We start from the raw sequence: 14416 nt of genomic DNA on the forward strand, positions 1-14416 counted from the left end.
TGCATATAATTACACATTACGGTTATATAGCTCGTATAATTCAAATTGCACCCACCCTCCCCCCCATTATATATAAATTATTATTATTCACTATTAGTTAATCTATCATGCTTGGTCACCAATACCAATCACATAACTCACTAGGGAAAACGATGGGGACATTATATTATCTGAGGCTTAGGACAATTTGACCCGTGGTACAACCTTACTCCTCCAGCAAAGTTTTGTAACTGAAATTTAATTTTTAGACAAAAACATTCTCCCAAAGCGAAGCGATTTCCAGATCATCCTTTTGGTCCATGTTATAGCATTATTAAACATTGTTTACTGATTGAATCATCCATTTTTTTATCATTCACAGAAGTTTGCACCCTGTGACCAATTTGTGCCTGCTGTGGCTGCAGCCATTACCCCCTTCCCCTCATACACTTGTGGTGATGCGTGCCCATTATGGTTGTTCAACTTGTGATGCACCTGTTCCTTTGTATATTTCAGGAATTACTTTAAAAGCTTTGTCTTTACAGATGTGCTTGATTGACTGGTGTGATCAAGAGGAATTGAATCTTATCCTCACCACAGGTGGTACGGGTTTTTCTCCCCGAGACGTCACTCCTGAGGTTAGCTTTTCAAGAGCTCACTTTTATGGCTCGTTTCCCTCCAGGAAATGATTTGCGTTTAGCGAGTTGTTAAACCCAATGGAAGCAGTTGGGTTTGTGACTGACAAGTAGTCCCAAAGACCTATATTATGAAATAAATCAATAATGTCTTTCAATGCCTCGTTCAATGTGCAAAGGGAAATGCAGGGATAACCCCTTCTGTTCAGGCACATTAGGAAACTACGACAAAGCTGAACTTTAGGCAACTAATGTTGCTGCTGCTTCGGTTTTCCCAATGATATTTTTGGTGGAAGCCAAAAATTGTGTTTGTTATACAACAGGCATTTTAAGGCCATTTTCCCTGCTAGAGCGGGGGTTAGCCTTGCGGGCCCCATGACAATCTTCTCCATTTTGCCCTATTTTCTGCATCTCCCCTTGTTAACCCCGTTGCCCGCATTTCTTCTTCGACCACCTTTAGCCAAGTCTTTCTCGGTCTTCCCCGTCCTCTACTTCCTTCCACATTCATTTCCATTACTCTTCTCAACCAGTCACTTTCATCCTTCCTCAACACATGACCAAACCATCTCAACCTGTTCCTCTTCACAGCATCCATCACAGGCTCTATTCCTATCATCTTTTGCAATTCATCATTTGTCTTCCTCTCTCTCAACGATACTCCACACATCTACCGGACCATTCGCATTTCCATCCTTTCCAGCCTTCGTTGCTGCTCTACGTTCATTACCCATGTCTCGCTGCCATAAATCATAACATTTCTCACACATGCACCATACACCTTTCCCTTCAGCTTCAACGACACTCCCCTCCTCGTCATTACGCCACTCAGTTCCCGAAACTTCTTCCATGCACATCTCACTCTAGCAAATGTCGCCCAGTAATGTTTTGTTATGATGTAATGCTTTTAAAATTGTGATTCTACCTTGATGTGTTTCTCATATACTTTCATCCTTACTCAGTTGATGCCATTTCCCTCACAGGCAACCCGAGAGGTGATTGAGCGGGAGGCTCCAGGGTTGGCAGTGGCCATGTTGATGGGATCTCTTACTGTCACTCCACTGGCCATGCTATCCAGGTAAAAACCATTTTGGGTCCCTTTTGTACCTTTCTCGAGGACAGTTGGTCAGCTAAAAAAGAAGGAATTTGATACTTATAGGTGGAGAGAATAAATAGATACAGGTAGTTGGGGTGAAGAAGGCAGGAGGTGCTTGCACAGGTCTGCCTTTTCACAAACAAGCAAATGACATTAACGTTACGTTGTTACATCTGCAATGTTGTCTGTCTACCTTTTTGGTGAAGATTGGCATCCGGATCCAGGTTGTTGCTTCACCTTCCGATTATACTCTGTGTAGTTATTGTTTCAGCATGGGCTGGTCTGTTCTCATGTCGGGGTTGAAATACGATCCATTCATCTTGTTGATTTGGAGACAGAGCACCAATGAGAATTGCCCTTTTTCTCTGCCCTTCTTTCATATTTTGTTGTATGAGCCTTTTTCACATATTGTGCTTGAATTCCATTCCAAATGGAAGACAATTAACTTATGATGTGAGACCTTGGTATAAAAATTTATATACTGTAAGCTATAGTAGACTCAGAGGATTGGCAGTGGGTTCTCCCTGGACCATGAGTTGAAAACCCTCATAAAAGCTGCAGGAACCATGGCAATTGTCAGAACTTAATCAGTTAAGATTGTGTGAAATGAAAAGACCGCTTAAAGCATTTGATGTTGGGTATAAAATGATTTGATTGATTGGTATATTTTGCTAAGCACAGAGTGGGGAGATTTTGCTGCTCAATATGCACTTGGCAGCCTCTTGAATCTCCAAAGTGTTCAGCACCAGAATGCAATCCGATTGTTGTTTGCTGGACAAACACTTTGTTTCAATTGCTTGAAAGTTCAGAGGAGACATTCATTAAACAGAGTTAAATATGATTATTAACTCCGTGACCGAATGTGGACAGATTCAGATGAAATTTGGTGGCGAAGTTGGCTGTATGACAAGGATGAAATGATTCGATGTTGGTGAAGATCCGCATCCAGATCTGGATACTAGAATTTTTAACAGTGATTCTTCACCATATAGATAGACAGAGACAGAGACAGAGACAAAAATAAAAATGATATAGCACGGTATCTCAAACAGTTATGGACAGATTCGGACAAAACTTGGTGGACAGGTTGGGTGTGTGTCAAGGACTAATCGATTAGATTTTGGTGAAGATCCAGATCCAAATACAAGAATTTTTTATTTTTAAAAATTGATTATTTCAAAGTGATTCTTCATCATTGACTGATGGGGCAAAAATGATATATAGCATGATATTTCCAAAAGTATTGGAACGATTATGACAAAACTAGGTAGATGAGTTGATTATGTAACAAGCACAAGCTGATTCTATTTTGGTTCAGGTCCGGATCCAGATTAGGCCGAACAGTGGGATCCAAAACATAAACTGTACACCTGGTGGAGGTATGCGCTCTATCGAGTGCCGTTATAGTTTACAATGTGAATACGTACTGTATTGTGACCAATGTTCAGTTCTTTATTCTTTCGTTGCCATCTTGACCCCGCAAGATTATCATGATTTGTTTTCCATTAGTTTATATCATAGCTGTTCTGCAGCATTCTCAGTTTCATTTAAGAATGTACTTTTCAAGTCTTTCTCTTTCAGGAGAGATTGTAGCAAGACATGGTTGATTGTGATGTGGTTTATAACAGGTTAGAATTTCACCAGTTATGTTCAAGTTTTTCATCGTTGCCTTAGCCACTTCAAGGTTTTAATTAGCTGATGATGATCTTGCAATGATGTTTTGTTTTATCAACGTTTTTGCTCAGCCAAAGTTTGTGGTGCACCTGGGGAATGATCAGCTTTCCTTTGACTTATGGTAGCACCATATCTGTTGTGCAGCCACAAAAATCTTCCCCAATGTAATGATGAAAGGTTTTGAAATGCTATTGATCGCTATAAGTATGTGCCGCTTATTTGCAGGAGAGAGAGAGAGAGGGGGGAAATGCAGTGTTTTGATGAAAGTATGAAGTAGGGGAGGACATCGTTGCTGTTGGAAATATTGGCAAAAACAACAACAAACCATTAATTTGGGGTTCATTGCATTTTTATGCCTCCGCTGTAGAAGGCTCCGGGGGCATTTTCTATTTTTACCTCCGCTAACAGAGGTGGACGGAATGTATGTTCTCACAGCTGTGTGTTGGTCTGTGAGTCTGTCTATATTTCAAAAGGTTGGGAATGGATTTGATCAAAACTTCGTTGACAGGTGGGCATGGTGAAAAAGGTGAGACTTTGGTGAGGATCTGGATCCAGTTACTATTATTTTAAAAGTGATTCTGCATGAGGACCAAAACGATGAGCACAATGTCTCAAAAAGTTGTGGGCAGTTTTGGATGAAACTTGGTGGACAGGTCAGGTGTGTGACAAGGATGAAATGGTTCAATTTTGGTGAAGATCCACATCCGGATCCAGATACTATTTTAAAAAAATGCTTCAAGTGATTATTGACAATTGAAGAGATCGGACCAAAAACGATATTTATTTCATGATATTTCAAAACTTTGTGGACGGGTTATGACAAAACGATGTGGATGAGTTAGTAGGTGACAATAAAAAGCCAATTGGATTTTGGTTAAGGTCCGGATGCAGATCTGGCCTATCAGTGGGATACAATAACATAAAATGTTCAACCTGGTGGAGGTATGTGCTCTACCGAGTGCTGTTCTAGTTTTCACCTGTAATTATATAAAAGAAAACCAACTGTAAAATCTGATCAAGAAAATTATTAAATCTATTGAATTCCAACCAGCTATTTTATTTATTAATTTTTGCGATTTAAATTTTTTTCATGTACCATACTCTTTACAGAGCATTGTTTACTTCTAGAACTTCCAGTCAAGGTTCAAATATTCACAATTGGCCAATAAATTATTGATAACTCTAAACTCGTATCTGTTCAGCTGCATTCGACAAAAAAACAGAATCAGCTATGATATTAGCGCAAACAACAGTAAAATTTCATCATTCATCCAGTGAATGTAGTGTACTGCAGATTGGAGAGGACCCTTTCAGGTTAACCTCAATATACTTCCTGTGGAAGGGTAGGCTTTGTTTTCAGGTGATGCTTGTCTTAGGCATTGTGGTGTGTGTTGTCATAGCACACACTTTCCCACTATTCCAGCTGAACTTGGAATGTCAGGCACTGTGTCCACAGTGTGAGAATGTGGGCCTCTTGCCTTTCCAGAGAAATATTTTGAAGAATTACTGAATTTTAAATGGGCAGCAAAATTGCTCAGGTGTAGCACACTCTGAGCTGTTTGGTGATGAGCTATCTTGAAAGGTCCCGCATTTCTTAATTTTACCCCTGTTTCCCCAACTTTACGGCATATTTTGATTGAGAAAATTCATTTCCTGTGATAATTTGATGCAGATGGAACCATCCGTCAAACTTTGCAAATGGGAGAGAAATAAGATTAAAGAAACCGCGAGCAAATACTGTATGCCAATTAATGGAATGGAATTGTCAAAATTGCTCGAGGCACTCCTAACGTCCCGAGGCGGAAATATAAGCATGAAACATTATGGATCAGAAAGTGAGCAAAAAAAGGAAAAGAAGAATCGAGATCGAAGAGCAAAATATAGAAGCACAGCTAGAGTATTTGTAACTTCAACTTGATCATCATTTAATGTTTTGAATGTTATGGTATCATGAAATCTTCACATCTTCATCCAGGAATAGCAGTGACAGTAGTAAGAAGTAAATATATCTTTATTTCAATAAACTTGATTTCTTGAGGTTCCAGTCTGATTGGATGGCACAGTATTATTTGATTGCATGCTTAATTCGCCTGCGTTATTTTATTAACGCTGTTTTTGGATTCAATGTTTTACTTATTTTTATTCTTTCTTTGTAAGATTCAGCCTCATGGAAGGGTGAGTTCATGGGTAGGGTATGAAATGACCATGAGGCAATGGGATGTCTTGGAAACAATTTATTGATGCAATGAATTAATAATAGGAATAGAGGAGAGCAAAAATTGAGGTTAGGTCAGGTTAACGAGGGTAGGAAACATTGTCGTTTCGAGTTAATGGGGCTAGAAAATAACAACTACAGCTGCAAATATCAGCCAAGGCAGTGAAAATAAAATATTATGAAGAGATTTTATTTTTGGTATACAGAGTCGAGGCTTGTGTAAGAGCGAGAACACAGAATGGATCAGGACACAACATCAGGGAAGGAACAGCAGAAAGAGAAGGAGGAAATGCCAACAGCAGAGCAGAGGGAGAAAATTGGCCGAGACTGAAAAACAAGATATGAGGGTAACAATGAGGATGAGGGGAGAATGTAAGGGACTACAAGTGCGATTTCTGACTCCTTCGAGTCTAAGGGGCCTTCTTGTCAGAAAGTTTCTTGCATTGCATTTTTGTTTCATATCATTGGAATCGAGCAGCTCGCAACAAAATTATATACTGGGCGCAAATTTCTGATTGAGAACATTTTTGAACCCTTTTACGGGTCGTTATTTGCAAATTACCAACATGAACATTTCTTATGCACCGAATCATTATTTGCATGCATCTTTCTGATGTATTCGAAGTAGAAATTTACTCGGGCTTGGCATTTTAATTATTTTTTTTCCCGAGACCCTTTCTGACACCTCGAGCCTAAAGGGCCTTTGGGGCCTTCTCATCCAAAAGTGCCTGTTCAGAAATTTTTTTGCATTGCATTTTTGTCTTATACCATTAGAATAGCGCAGTTTGCAACAAAACAATTCTCGGGTGCAAATTTATATTTGAGACCCATCTTGGACCCTTATAAGGGTCCTTCTTGTATGCAAATGCCAATTATTTTCATATCTTATGCATGTGTTTTGTATTCAGTATCCAATGTAGATGTCATAAAATAATAATCAGCCTCGGGAGATAATATTTCTGAAAAAGGGTTTTTAAGGGTCTGCCCCTTCCAAACGCCGGAAATGCGGAACTCAAGAAATGGGTTTTGTTGGATATCAAGGTAATGTAACACGATTAAGAACAACAAAACTTTTGGGTGTGAATTGATGATTAAGCTCTGACTAGCTCTCAGTCTATACAGCATTCAGTTGGTGTATAACAAAAACTACTGTGATAATAACAAACATTTGTGCCAGATGTCTGACCATATGAAATGTATGAAATATACCCAGAGAGACTTTGCTGACTTATTGTGTGAAATTTAAGAGTTTCTTCAAAAACAACCTGGAAAGTGTTGAGTTAGTTATGAGTGAATAATTTGAATTATGATACACTGCAAAGATCAATGTAACGTAAGCATGTTCGTACCTGTTTTGTTCTGCAGTATGTTTAACATCCACTCCAAGGTAAGGTGTGTTGGCATGGTATTGCTAAGTTTGTGGGAGGTAAACAATGAAATACCTTGGCCAAGATAGAATCGTATAAATTAGCATGCTCCGAGTGGCGTGAAGAAGAAGAATCCACCTTGATGTAACTAAGTAGGGACTCTATAGAATAAGATTGTATATGTGTCTCCATACTAGGTGTGGAGCTATGCTAATTAGGTAGGGGTTAAGGATAACCCCCAGTGTGTAATTGCCCCTGTGTTCTTCCCTCTGTCGTTAATACAATTAAAAAGCCCGCCAAACAACAACTATAACAAATGGACTCATTCGCTCACCACTTCTGCAGGTCCGACAAACCCGGCACATTTGCCGATCGGCACGTAAATCCCGTCTCACGGCCTTCGACTTTTTTTTTTTTTTTTTGTATACAAGATCGAGGCTCATGAAAGAGCTAACATTAATCACACAAAAAGACAAACCGACACACAAAACACAAAAAACAAGGGGAGCGGCAGACAAGATGGGGAGAGAGGGGGAAGGACACAAAAGAGAGGGGGAAGAGGGGGAAGGACACAAACACAACATTTGAGAGCAGGGACATCGGGAGGACTTGGGGGGAGGTGGGAGAGGAATAAAACATATGAACACTGCAAGGACTCTGGGGTGAATTACCGGGGGTAGAAAAGATAAAGGTTTTCGATGGGGGAAGATAAGAGATGGTGGTGAACAGCTGTTTTAAAGACCTGGAGGGAGGAGTGGGATTGAAGGGAGTGGGGAAGTTTGTTCCAGAGGCGGGAGAAAAGGGGAATGAAAGAGTGAAGGTGAGCAGAGAGCCTAGACTTTGGCAGTTTAACCATAAGAGGGTTGCAGGCAGATCTTGTGCGACCTGAAGGAATATTGGGGGGACAGAGCACAGAGAGAGCTGGGGGAGCAAGGCCGGAGAGGAGTCGGTAGAAGACAGAAAGACCACCAACCTGCCTGCGGTGAGTGAGTGAAAGGCCCTCGGTGTTGACTACATCGCAGAAGATTCCAATGATTCTGAAAGCTTTGGCCTCAACAGCGTGAAGCCGAGCAAGGTGTGAGGCAGGAGCACCAGCCCAGAGGGGGGAACAGTATTCCATTGAGCTGCGGATGAAAGCCTTGTATGTGGTGAGGAGCTCAGGTGTGCCAAGGAAGGACTTCGCACGACGGAGGATGCCCAGTCGGCGACTGGCTTTGGAGGCCAGCTTGGAAATGTGGTTTTCCCAAGAAAGATCATGGCAGATAGTGAGACCCAAAAGCTTGAGCGACAGAACTTCTTGGAGAGGATTGTTGAGAAAGTAGATGGGAGGGTTGTCCAGTCGGTCCTTTCGGAGAGACATTGTAAGAGTGTGAGATTTGTCAGGATTGAAAGACATGTTCCACTTGTTTGACCAGTCTGTGATTTTGTCCAGGTCTGCAGAGAGTGAGGAGGCTGCAGACTGCCGATCTGAGGGATGAGGAATGGAGCGACAGAGAGTAGAGTCGTCAGCAAAGAGATAGAGAGGATTTTCAAGAGAGTCAGAGAGATCATTGATGAAGACCAGAAAAAGCACAGGGCCCAGGACACTACCTTGGGGACCTCCAGCCTGAACAGGAAGAGGAGATGAGAGAAACCCATTCAGGGCCACACGTTGACTACGACCAGAGAGGAAGTCCGCCAGCCATGCGTGGAGATTTCCATGGATACCAAAGGAGGAGAGTTTGGTGAGCAGAGCAGGGTGCCAGACCGTATCGAAGGCACGTGAAATGTCAAGGGAGACAGCTCTAATTTCCTGTTTGGTGTTGAGGACCTCCATCGTTGAGGACTTCATCCAAACATTCCCGAACGAGCTCTGGACTCGTAACGAGGAGGTCACGCCCCGACCTTCATAATTGAGTGGCGCGCGGTGATTGGACAGAGTGTGACGTCATCGTGGAAGATTCGAGAGTGAAGGGAAAAAAGGACTCGGTCATGCCATCCTGCTCTCCTCTGGTCCTGGCTTTGATCGTGGGCAGTCGCATTTCCTCCTTGTTCCGGCTTGGTCGTAGGCGTATGGTTCGTGTGCGCTCTTGGGAAAGGGCTGGTGAGAAACAGAGGTTCGGGACAGTTGGAACTACAAGGCACAGGATCGACGTCGGCGGTGGACTGGGTCCGTGTCGCGTTTCCTCTGGATGTTGAGGAGCGCGACTCCACGCCATTTTGTGTGTTTCCCGCGTGGTGGTTTGGAGGTGACGAGTGACCAGACCAGCTATTTGGGGACGCAAAGCTGAGTGCCGGCCGATTACCAAAGCGTTAATTATTTTATTTTACTTTCGATTTCCCCTTGTTTGTATACGAGTCTGATGGAGACGTCTCAATTTAGGATTTTTTTTTTTTTTACCTCACATACATTTTATTACCCTGCACTCACGAAGCGACAGGCAGGGTTAAGCATTCAGGTACGTGCGCGCGTGTCTGCATTTTTAAAATTCATTTTGTCGGCAACCGTTGGTCCGATTGACATTAAATTTTCACCATATGAGGGCCTCCTCCTGTAGAATATTTTAGTGAATATTATGATGTCACAGGTCACGTGGTATGGGCGCCATCTTGGAAAAAACAAAAAACTTTGCACCTCTATATCTCAAAAACCGCTGCACAGAAATAATTGAGACATGTCTCATTGCAAAGAACTCTCCATGCGGAATAACATATGTGAATGAGGACGTCATAGGTGCCGCCGTTATGACGTCATAATTCGACAAGTAAAAAAACTTTATCCGATCAGGATGAAATTTCTTGAGCATCTTCTCAGTATAGATTGATGCAGAAATAAAATTATAATGATGTCGTAGGTCACGTGGTTCGGACGCCATATTGGTTTGAGTGAAAAGCCTGAAAAACCACTATATCCAATTTTCTCCTAAACGACTGAACAGATTGAGGCCAAACTTTGCAGGCAGAATCGCATACCCATGACAAACAAAAAAGTCACTGAGCATGACGCCATGCGTCATATGGTTTCGGAGTTATGACGTTTTTAAGCATAAACTTTTAAAACAAAGCTCCTCCATCATTTTTGATCCTATCGAGGGGAAACTTCACAGATGTGTTCAGCATATCAGTCTACTAAAAGTACCTTTTGGAATTTGCGATAGGTCACGTGGTTTGCAGATATAGATAATTATATGAAAATATTAAAAAACGTATGACTTGAACTGCTTTCGTTTGGCAGATAGACGTGAAACTTTACATTATAGTAGAGGTAAGGAAGTGTAACGTGTGCAAAATTTCAAGATGATTGGATGTACGGTCTGGAAGCTAGAAGTTGTTATTGCATGAAGAAGAAGTCTTCTAGAGCGGGCATGGAATTAATTATCACACTGCACATGACGAGCAGGCAAAGTATGGAGCGACCTCACGGGGTCATTTTGACCTCAAATAAAATTCATATTTCAGATTTGTCAATCGCTGAGGTATATTAACACATGACCAAAACAGATTTGGCGAAATTCCGGCAATTTTTGACGAAAATATAACATTTGTGTCTGCATTTCAGTAAAGTAAAGTGTGTGCCGTGTCAGCATTTTGAAAATTTAAACGTGGCTCATTGTAAAGAACTCCATATGGGGAATAGGTGTTATTAATGATGATGTAATGAAGTAATGAAATTTTTGACGAAAATATTACATTTGTGTCTGCATTTCAGTAAAGTAAAGTGTGTGCCGTGTCAGCATTTTGAAAATTTAAACGTGGCTCATTGTAAAGAACTCCATATGGGGAATAGGTGTTATTAATGATGATGTCATAATTATGCCATAATTATGGCGGTGCCATAATTATGATGTCATAATTCGACAGGGACAACGCTTAGTCTGATCAGTTTGAAATTTATTGAGCATGATCTATGCAACAATTATTTAGAGAATATAAATTTATGATGTCATCGCTCACGTGGTCTGGCAGCCATATTGGATCACAAAAAAAGAAACGTTAAAAAATAAAAGTTGACTCACACCAAGTTGACTGCGCAGGGTAAGTATTGTATGAATACCATCTAGTTGTCTTTGGATTTATTGTCTTTAAATCATTATTTGTCGAATTTTACTTTTCTTGTATTGTGGATTTTGCTGTCCCGTCTTTGTGTTTGTGGGTTTGCATTAACCCCTGCATGTGTTTCCGATCAGGTAAGACTTCGAACCTTCCCGCGCGTGTCACTACCCCCAAGTTGGGAATACGCCTCGGAGTAAAGCTCGTTTCGGCTATGTATCCTCTTGGGGTCTTAACCCCGGGTACACGACGGTATTCTGCTCATCAGTACTGCAACACATCGGGTGGCGCAACGTTGTCAAAAATGTCACAAATGATTTTTTTGTAATAATTTCAGCTTTTCCATCAGCATCAAAATATGTAAGCACACAAACAAAAAGGTCAGAACCTGAGATTCCAGCCTATAGTTTGCAGACAGTGCTTTATTTTGGAAAGCTTACCAAAGACTCATGTTTGTGAGCCTTTTATTTATTTGTTTTACACTTTCCAATGGTATTCCGCAGAGGAACGTGTAATGGTAGCAAAGATTATTGATTGTATGCTGGTGTTGTAACTTGTGCCATAGGTGTGTTGCAAGCAGTGAGCTGCTTTTCATTTAATGAAGGATGGTTCACTTTTCATTTGCTTTCAGTTTCATTTAAGGATGGATCTTCTCTATTATCTTTAGTAAAATAATGTCTCCACATTTTCAAAATAAAATAAAATAAACAAATCGGGAATTCTGCTGCACAATATCTCATCCGTATTTGCACAGTCTTCTTTTGTATGCAGCACAAAGTTGTGGAGTAGCATCATTGGCTGAGGGCGTGGCTATGCCCCTGATGCCCTCTGTAGGTAATAACAGGAATTTGGAATTTGTTCATGGCGCCGGCAATAACTCGCCTAATCTTCGCATTAATATATGCCATGGGATCTTTAATGCCGACCGACTAATGCCAGCAGAAGGGACGCCCAGTTTAATGTCCATCCGATGGACTGTACACACAGTGATGAGTCTCCCTGCATGTGAAACACCAGGATGGCAATTCACAGCTGGGCTGAGATTCAAACCCAGGCTTGACAGGTTAGAAGCGAGCATGTGTACCTTTCGTCCATCATGTCAGCCCTGTCTGCACAATTAGTTGGAGAAGTGGGTAATCGATCAAGAAGCAGATACAGTACTGGTGTATTTACAAGACATCTGAAGCAGACTCATTAACATTGATTTATATGCTTGTTTGTATCACTTACAAAAACATGTGAGCTCTTTGTTTGATTTATTTTATGAAATATGGGCTTGGAGTGGTCGTGCGGGGGTGTGCAGTGAACGTGAGGATATTAGTCCAAGAAAGTCGCATACATTTTTTTTAGAAGCAAAGTTTTTGAAGTGATTATTACTGAATTATGATATAGTTTTTATAGGATGTGTCGTAAGGAATGCAAGTCAACCAAAAGGAGTTTTTGCATTTTGTCTGTCATTTCAAATTAACTCTATGGACAAGTTGCATTCCTTATGATTATCAAGAGTGGATTAGCATGCTTCACCCCTCCATCAGGGAAATTCAGATTGATTCTCCACTTTATCCCTCTGTAAGAACAAGCTGGGCAAATGCCTCAATTTATCAGGTATTTGTCTGTCTGCATATTTATACATTTTTTTTAATGCCTAAGTAATGTTCATCATTCGTGTAAACTACTGACTGGTAATACCACACGACCTGCAATATGTCGTTTGTATATAACAATATTACTACGTTTGATTTATTGAAGATTTCACTTCAGTTACATGAAATACGATTGTTATAAAAGCATACCCATTGACACTCTCAAGAGGTTATAAATGTTTGCCTCTTCTCCATGACATTTGTGAGATGCAAGTCGGTATGGAAGATTATGTGTCTGTATAAGCACGATGTTAAGACTGATTATAAGTTTATATAATTTTCTAATCGATGCTGTGCTAATCGTGTGTGGCTGCCACTTTCTGAAGTGCTTTTTATGGCCCAGCCACAATTGGCAAAATAATCCCTACATTGCTTCACAACATCATAATTTATCAATATTAGCGAAGTAGCCATCTTTTCAGAGGAATTAATCCCCCCATTTCTACTGTTTGGTTTTCATGTAGGGAATTGGCATATTTTAGTATGACTTGTTTAGTTTTAGTATGACTCCCACGAGAGGCGGCGCTATGCCATACATACAGTATTTACGTAGAGACAATCTGGGTGCCCTCCACACCCTGATACCCTCGGACTTTGAATTATATTTACCAACTAAAACCTCCTGGGCACACCCTGAGTACAATCGGTTTTAAACTTGTTCCATCCAACAGTTTAATTAAGAGTGCATATAAGTCAAACAAACAAACACTCAGACTTCTTGAAATATGGTTATGATTTCATTCTGTATAAATTTAAAACGATATGAAAGAATTCCTACGCCTACATTAGCAAGAGAAAAACAGAGACAACTGGAATGACACTCGGTAGAACGTGTACCTCCACCTGGCTGAATAGTTTGTTTTATATCCCACTGATAAGCCAGGTCTGCTGCCTAGAACCAAAGTTTAATCGGCTAGTTCTTGTCATATAACCAACTCGGTCACCAAGTTTTGTCATAATCCATCCACAACATTTTTAAATACCATGCTATATATCGTTTTGGCCTCATCTCTCAATGGTGAAGAATTACTGAAGAAAATAAAAAAATTCTCGTATCCGGATTCGGATCTCCACCAAAATCTAACCAATTCGTCATTGTCACACACCCAACCGGTCCAGAAAATTTCATCTGAATCTGTCCACAACTCTAGGAGATATCCTGCTCACAGACAGACAGACAAACAAACAGGGGTGACAGCATAACCTCCGTCCAACTTCAGAAGCGGAGGTAAAATCAGAGACAACTAGAAGGGCACTCATTAGAGTGCGTACCTCCGCCACGATTTGAACCAAAATCTAATCTGCTTGTTCTTGTCGCCTAACCAACTCATCCACCAAGATTTGTCATGCCTCGGCCACAACTTTTTGAAATATCGTGCTAGGTATTGTTTTTGGCCCCGTCTCTCAATGGTGAAGAAACGCTTTAAAAAAAATAAAAATAATAATTCTCATATCCGGATCCAGATTCGGATCTTCACCAAAATCGAATCAATTAGTCCTTGTCACACACCCAATCCGAATGCGTTCACAACTTTTTGAGATATCCTGCACACAAACAAATAAACAAACAAGAAGACGTCATGCAGAGCACGATACTTGCAAAATCCGCCCCCCCCCCCAAAAGTTTCCATTGATACAGCAAATTGTCCATTTAATGAAGATTAAAATTTACGATCTTCATCAAAGCTCGGGTCAACAGGATGAAAAGTGACGATTTTTCAGATGAAAATTAATGATTTTGGAAGTTTGACCTAGAGTTGACCTTTGACCTTTTGACCTCA

At 40.8% G+C, this 14416-nt stretch overlaps 2 protein-coding genes across 6 annotated transcripts in view; both read left to right on the top strand.

The window, feature by feature from the left end:
* LOC144893653 (uncharacterized) overlaps window positions 1–14416 on the top strand; it is a 1023192-nt gene that overhangs the window by 592158 nt on the left and 416618 nt on the right. The gene's annotated exons all lie outside the window — the stretch shown is intronic.
* Window positions 1–14416, top strand: part of LOC137435116 (gephyrin) — a 279017-nt gene that overhangs the window by 117057 nt on the left and 147544 nt on the right. For all 5 annotated transcript variants that reach the window (XM_068128600.2, XM_068128601.2, XM_068128602.2 and 2 more), the window contains 2 exons: window positions 525–617; window positions 1595–1689. In XM_068128600.2, coding sequence (XP_067984701.2) covers window positions 525–617; window positions 1595–1689 — 188 coding nt within the window. The remainder of the gene's footprint in view (window positions 1–524; window positions 618–1594; window positions 1690–14416) is intronic.

This window comes from Myxine glutinosa, chromosome 9 (genome assembly GCF_964187855.1).
Source record: "Myxine glutinosa chromosome 9, kmMyxGlut1.1, whole genome shotgun sequence".
Classification (NCBI taxonomy): domain Eukaryota; kingdom Metazoa; phylum Chordata; class Myxini; order Myxiniformes; family Myxinidae; genus Myxine; species Myxine glutinosa.